The sequence below is a fragment of the Lolium rigidum genome, chromosome 4 (assembly GCF_022539505.1).
Source record: "Lolium rigidum isolate FL_2022 chromosome 4, APGP_CSIRO_Lrig_0.1, whole genome shotgun sequence".
Taxonomy (NCBI): domain Eukaryota; kingdom Viridiplantae; phylum Streptophyta; class Magnoliopsida; order Poales; family Poaceae; genus Lolium; species Lolium rigidum.
Window position 1 is genome coordinate 195,641,348 of NC_061511.1, and position 6,353 is coordinate 195,647,700.

General features: G+C 55.7%; 1 protein-coding gene across 1 annotated transcript; it reads right to left on the reverse strand.

The window, feature by feature from the left end:
• Positions 1 to 2,951: 2,951 nt before the first annotated feature.
• LOC124649154 (U-box domain-containing protein 16-like) lies at positions 2,952 to 5,180 on the reverse strand. The gene has a single exon (XM_047188820.1). The coding sequence runs from the start codon at positions 5,119 to 5,121 to the stop codon at positions 3,070 to 3,072; it is 2,052 nt and encodes a 683-aa protein (XP_047044776.1). The 5' UTR covers positions 5,122 to 5,180; the 3' UTR covers positions 2,952 to 3,069.
• Positions 5,181 to 6,353: the final 1,173 nt, after the last annotated feature.

Here is a 6,353-nt window from a genome sequence, read left to right on the forward strand (position 1 = left end):
CAGGCCCACTAAGGTATCCCATGTCACCGAGACCCACACTGCAGGGCAGTGTGATCTTGCTCCACTCCCCGAGGCCCTGCTGAAACGTTGATGGGACGACCATCATGTCCAAGTCGTCGACGTGTAGTTGGATGTAGCGGGGGCGTGGAATTAGGGCCCTTGGAATGTGCCCGAGCATTGGCTGGTGGCCATGGGTCTGCAATGGCATCACCTATGCTTGTACCCTGCCAGACACCACCGGCTTCGGCACCTTCTGGTTCAAGCTGGTCCTGGTACCCAGCTGTAGGAAACCTGTCCCTGCGCGCCGTGCATAGTCCATCTTCACAAGCTTGTTAGTACAAACATAAGAACAATGTAGTCCTTTCTAATGGTACTTGTCAGCGCATGTCCACATGGAACTACAGTCCACATGGAAACAACATAATCTATCATACCTCCCGGATCGATTTTTAGGCTGTTTCAAAAGTCATACCCCATGTGAGCTACCAAATACTCGATGTTTAGAGCATCTCCACTCTCTCTTTCAAAAGGCCCCTTAAAGCCGTAAGGGGACGCCGGCGCTAAAAACCATGCCCAACCACATCCCCCAATTTGTTTTTTGCACTAGCGCAGGTCAAGGTGTTATCCAGCGTCCCCAGGCCGAACCCTACCCATGGGAGTGCTAGCGGGGGCGCCGGATGGATGGAAAATTCACGCGGACCAGCCTTGGCAGTGAGATGTTGCCTGTCTCGTCTCCCGAGGCGGTAATCCGGTCTAGCGTGTAGCCATCCGTGCCTCCCTGTAACCCCAGCCGCCTGTTGACTACGGTTGGTCCTGGTGGGAGGAGTAGGCCTACCGTGCATGTCGTGGTAAGGACGGACAAGGCTGCAGCTGCTGCGGCCACTGGTTCCTGCAGCGTGCGCAACCACAGCTGTTCCGGATACAACCACCGCCTCTGCATAGGTTTCAGCCGCGGTCGACGAGCGATGGTGGAACGACGACAACTCCGCTGACTACAACTACTACAAAGAAACATGTAGAATAGGGGTAGGCAGGAGTATAACTAGTTTTTCATTTGTATTGGGACGATAACTCGGAGCCGACCGGACCGACTTTCACGGGTACAACTAGATAAAGGGAAACCTTTGCAAAGGGAAAATTCCGTCCCGCCAGATGCACGAAGAGGTGACGCGTGTCCTCACCGCGACCGGCGCGAGTCCGCGCTTCATACGCCGCGCGCTGTACGTGCTCGTTCCGCCCGCGCGAGTATGCACACTGTACCTGCTCCTCCCGTCCGCGCGCTCTCCTCTCGTCTAGCGAAATAGCTGCAGCTAACGATCGAAGTACAAAGCTGCTAGCTAGCTCACATGTCCTCGTTCGTTTTTTTTTTAAATCAAAACACAGGTGCCAATTACAAAACTATAAGTGCGAGTACAATCAGTAAAATACTCGAGTAGAGTTGTGTATAATATGTAGGTACAACTACATATACAACACACGGGCGAAGTACAAGTACACTCACGTACATGAGCAGATACTGATCGTGCACACGGCGAGTACAGATCACACACAACACACGAGTACAGATGAACATACAGGCGAGTATGCAGTACAGATCACGCACACGAGCGAGTACAGATTGTGCACACGAGCAGAGTACGATCACGCACAACACACGAGTACGATTGAACACACGAGCGAAGTACAAGTACAATCACGCAGACGAGCAGGTACAAACGCGCATACGAGCGAGTACGATCGTGAACACGAGCAAGTACATGTACGTAAGTACGATGGCGCACACGAGCGAGTACAGATCACGCGTAAGTGCAGGTACAGATCCCGCACACGAGCGAGTAAAGGGAAAAACTGCACCAAACACACTAAAAACGAAGTATTTATCGGTTGAAACACGAAGTACGAGTTAGACACACCACGAGTACAATCATACTACTATTGGAAGTACGAAAAAAGTATCTCCAAACCTATCAACATGGGATCTAGTTTCGAAGATCTCGACGCGAGGATCTCAAAAGTGAAAACGGTTCGCAATTTGGACTTACGGTTCTCAAGATATTTCATTTTGAAAAAAACGAATCTAGAAGAAAAAGGGAAAAAAGTGACACAACCCAGTCTTCTCTCTCCTCCCCCATCCCCACCTTGCTTCCCCTTGCGACACGTGGCGTGCAGGGAGACCACTTCCCAGGGATTTTCTGGCACCACAACGCGCCACTTGTCGCGTGCGGAGCGAGTTGCCTTCCCTTCGCAAAGGTCGGCCTTTTTCTAGAGTTTTCCGACTTTCACGCTTGCATGTTGCATCTAAACCCTCACATATGGGCTAAAAATCAGTAATGCCGGAGCCCATTTAAAGAGGATGAGTGAAGATGCTTTTAACCTCTAATGAATAGTACTACATACGAGAAATGTGTTTACAAGAAACCAATCACACCCCCTAGAGTAGCATGGATGATGCGCACCGGGCTGGCAGCGGGCAAAGCGCCGCCCTTTCTGCCCAAAAGCCGGTGAAGGCTAGCTGGAAATGCGCACTGCTCACTCTTCATCGAGCATTTCCAGCCGCGAGACATATTCGTCGCCCTCTATCGTGCACTACTCGCCTCGAGGTTTCTTCTTCATCTTCTTTGAACGGACGAACGGCTGGGAAAGGCCGGCACCGCGACAACCACTCACGGACGCCGTGGCGCCATCGATTACCCAATCATTGCGATCCGCAAGACGCGTTCCGTTCTGTCAGTGTCGGGTATAGTATGCGAGCACAGCTGAAACCGTTGCCGCGTTCAACAGGACCAACCAAGAATGAGCATCACAAATTCATAATCTTTTGTACAGCAATTTCATTTGTATTTCTCCATTGTTACAATGTTATTAACAACTAAAAAATGAAGCAAAGAATGTTGTGTGTATGCACAGTTGATCAAATTACTCTTTAATGTGTCCCATTGGGGCTACTAGTAAAGAATCGTGGCAGCCTACAACTACAAGCCAATCAACAAATTTTTTACAAGGAAGGAATTTCTAATCTCTTTTTTGGATTTTGAGTTGTTCCTACGGATCAGTGTAGCGGAACCGAATTCACGCCGCCGCCACGGCCCGCGGCGAGACGGTAGTTGAAGTTACGCATTCCCTGTCCTGCACCACGTTGGCGGCCGCGAAGCGCCGGCACGCCCTGCCGAGCGACGCCGCCTTCCGCCGCGCGCGCTCGGAGCCGGAGCCCATGAGCTCCCAGATCGCCCACTCCACCCCGGACACCGCCAGCACCTGCGTCACCGCGGCGGCCCCCGCGCGCCGGCACAGCAGCACCAGCGCCGCCGCGGAGCACTCCCTCGACCACTCGGTCCCGCGCCGCATCTCGGCGACGAGCCTGGCCACGGCGCCGTCTATCTTCACGATCGCGTCCGCGCCTCCTCTCTTCGCGAGCGACGCCAGCACGGCCGTTGCGGTCTCCTCCTCGCCGACCGCCGACAGCGCCGCCTCGGCGGCGCCCGCGCCCACGAGCCTCCCCACGTTCTCCCGCTCCGCCGACAAGCACAGCAGCGCGGCGAGCGCGTCCTTCTTCGTGCTGGACGGGCCGGTGCGCACGAGCTGCACCACCTCCTCCACCACGCGCGGGTTCCTTCCCAGCCGGCGGCGGTACGTGTGCACCGCCGACAGGCTGAGCACGGTGGCGGCGGCGTTCTCCTTGGCGCGCCAGGTGGCCCCCGACCCCATCACCTCGCAGAGCGCCGCGACGGCGCCGTCCGCGTGCATGATGCGCTTCTTGTTGGCCTCCAGGATGGACAGGTTCAGCACCGCCGTGACCGCGTTGAGCTGCAGCGCGGCGTCGTCGGAGGTGAGCAGCGGGACCAGCAGCGGCACCGCGCCGGCCTCCCCGATGAAGGCGCGGCTGCCGGAGCCGCCGGACTTGGCCAGCTGCCGCAGCTCGTGCACCACGCGGTTGTCCGACCCCGGGGAAAAAGACGCGGAGAGCTTCTTTACCAGGAACGAGGCGGTCATCCGCGCCGCCTCGACGGCGGCCTTGTTGGCGGCCACCGGTGGCGCCGGCTCGGGTTTGCCGGGCTTGCCGGGCTCGCCGCTGACTTCCATGGGGACGCCGTTCTCGCGGCACCACCGCGTGATTAAGTTTTTGAGGGCTTTGTTGGGGACGAGCTCTAGGTTGGTGAGGACTTGGCCGGTTTTGGGGCAGGTGGACTTGCCGGCTCCGAACCACCGCGTGATGGACTCGCGGTCGTACGTCTGCCCGCTGGAGGAGACGACGGGGTCGCGCATCAGGTCGAGCGAGATGGGGCAGCGGAAGTCCTGCGGCGGGGCCGGAGGCTCGGCGGCGTCGGAGTCTTCGTTGTCAAGATCCACGTCTACCTTGGAGTCGAGCGGCCGCGGGGTGGCGGCGCTGAAGAGGACGCACTTGGCGTAGCGAAGGAGGCCGACGAGGGCGATCATGGCGGAGGTCCAGCGCTCGGCGACGCGGTCCCCGATCTCCCGCTCCAGGGTCTCGATCTCCTCGCTGCATCCGGCGGGGTCGTTGATGGCCACCTCCTCCAGTATAGCCTCCAGCCTCTCCCTCCCCGGCACGATCTCCCGCTCCACCTCCAGGATGAGCGCTAGCACACCGGCCTTGAGCTCCCGCTCGGCGGCCGGTTCGGGCGCGCGGCGCCGGCACTGGCGCGACGCGAGAGCGAGGAGGTCGGCGACGTCGTCGGCGAGGCCGAGGTCGGCGACGGGGAGGATGTCGAGGAGCGTGGCGAGGTCGTGCTGCAGCTCGCGCACGCGGGCGGCCACCTCGTCGGACTGCAGCAGCAGGCGCATGCGGCTGCGCGCGGCGCAGTCGGCCACCACGGCCTTGAACCGCTGCAGCACGAGGAGCACCTCGCGGAGGCACAGCGACGCCGACCGCGGCAGCGCGCCACCCAGGAGCAGGAGGTCGTCGAAAACGGCGAGGAGGAGCCGCGCGCGGCGGGACACGGACGCGAAGACCGCGCGGAGGAACGGCGCCGGCGGGTCGGCGGCGGCCAGGTCCCGCGCCAGGCGGCGCAGGGAGCGGAGGATGTCCTCGTCGGAGGCCGACGAGGAGTAGGAGGATGATGAAGAAGTGGAAGGAGACGGCGTCGCGGTTCTTGCGTTGGCCATTGCGGCAGCCGGAAGGCAGAGGATGCGTGGAGGGTTTGTTGTCGAATTGAACTTGGATATGATTATGGATTTATTGAGAATTTGAGATGAGATGGAGAAGAGGAGTGGGTATATATACGATACGAGTGAGACGTGTTGGCGCGTTGAGCTGGGATTGGGGTGGAGAAGAGAACCTGGACGGAATCGTCCTGACTTTCCTGGACCTTGATGCCACGCTTACCCGAATAAGCTTTGTTTATTCTCTTCTTCTAATCTAGCCTTCTCTTATTAGAGTATTATTTTGTAGGTGAGAATGTTTGAAGGAGGATGTGGTGGTGAAGTGTCGACGTTGGATCAGGGGACATGGACGGGTGAGATGGATTGGTAGGGTGGGCATGAATTCGATGACTCGGCTCGGGTTCGGACAGACAGGTGAGTTGAAGCGGCCGGTTGGTTTGATCTGATCGCGTCCTTCCTTCCGTGATCTCTGGCATCTGCCTGCAGGCCGGGCATATGGGTTGGAAATTGTCCGAGGACGTGATCGCAGCTGCGGGCTGCACAGTGACACGGTCCGTGTGTCTCATCCATTTGATTGCATCTGTGTCACGACTATTTCCATCCTACTACACCTTGTGAATTTAAAAGAGGATAACAAACGTTGGAGCTGACCTGACGGTTATGTTGGAAGACTCGGTGAATTCATTGTATCAGGTTCTTCATTGCGTACTTTCTTTTTCTAAAGACAAAAATTCATAAAACCGCTATCCTTCGGTCTAGAGTTTCATAAAACCACAACCCTTGAATTCTTTTTTTTATCACAAAACCATAACTACTGGGGTCAATTGTTTCAAAGAACAAACCTCAAAATTTAGTAAGTTCGACATTATTTTTATAGTATTGTACTTGGCCCCACAAGCCAAGTGCTATGCGACAAAGGAAGCGGTTCTCTCTACTTTTTCTGCAGACCAGAACATATTTAAACCAAACAAAGTGTTTTTGTAATTTTCTAACTATTGACAAAAAAAGTTGAAAAATTCAAACAATGGGCACGGGTAGTCAGGAATGTCTCCGCCTGCCATGTGCCACCTAACGTGTCAATGCAGTAGCGGAGCCAGGAAATTAATGTTGTGTAGTCATTTTTAAGTTATGTAGTCAAATATATCTATTTATATGATTTTTTTGTAATTTTTTACATAATTTCTACCTATGTTCTAAAAAAAACTGTGTAGTCAAATAACTACACAGCTACAACG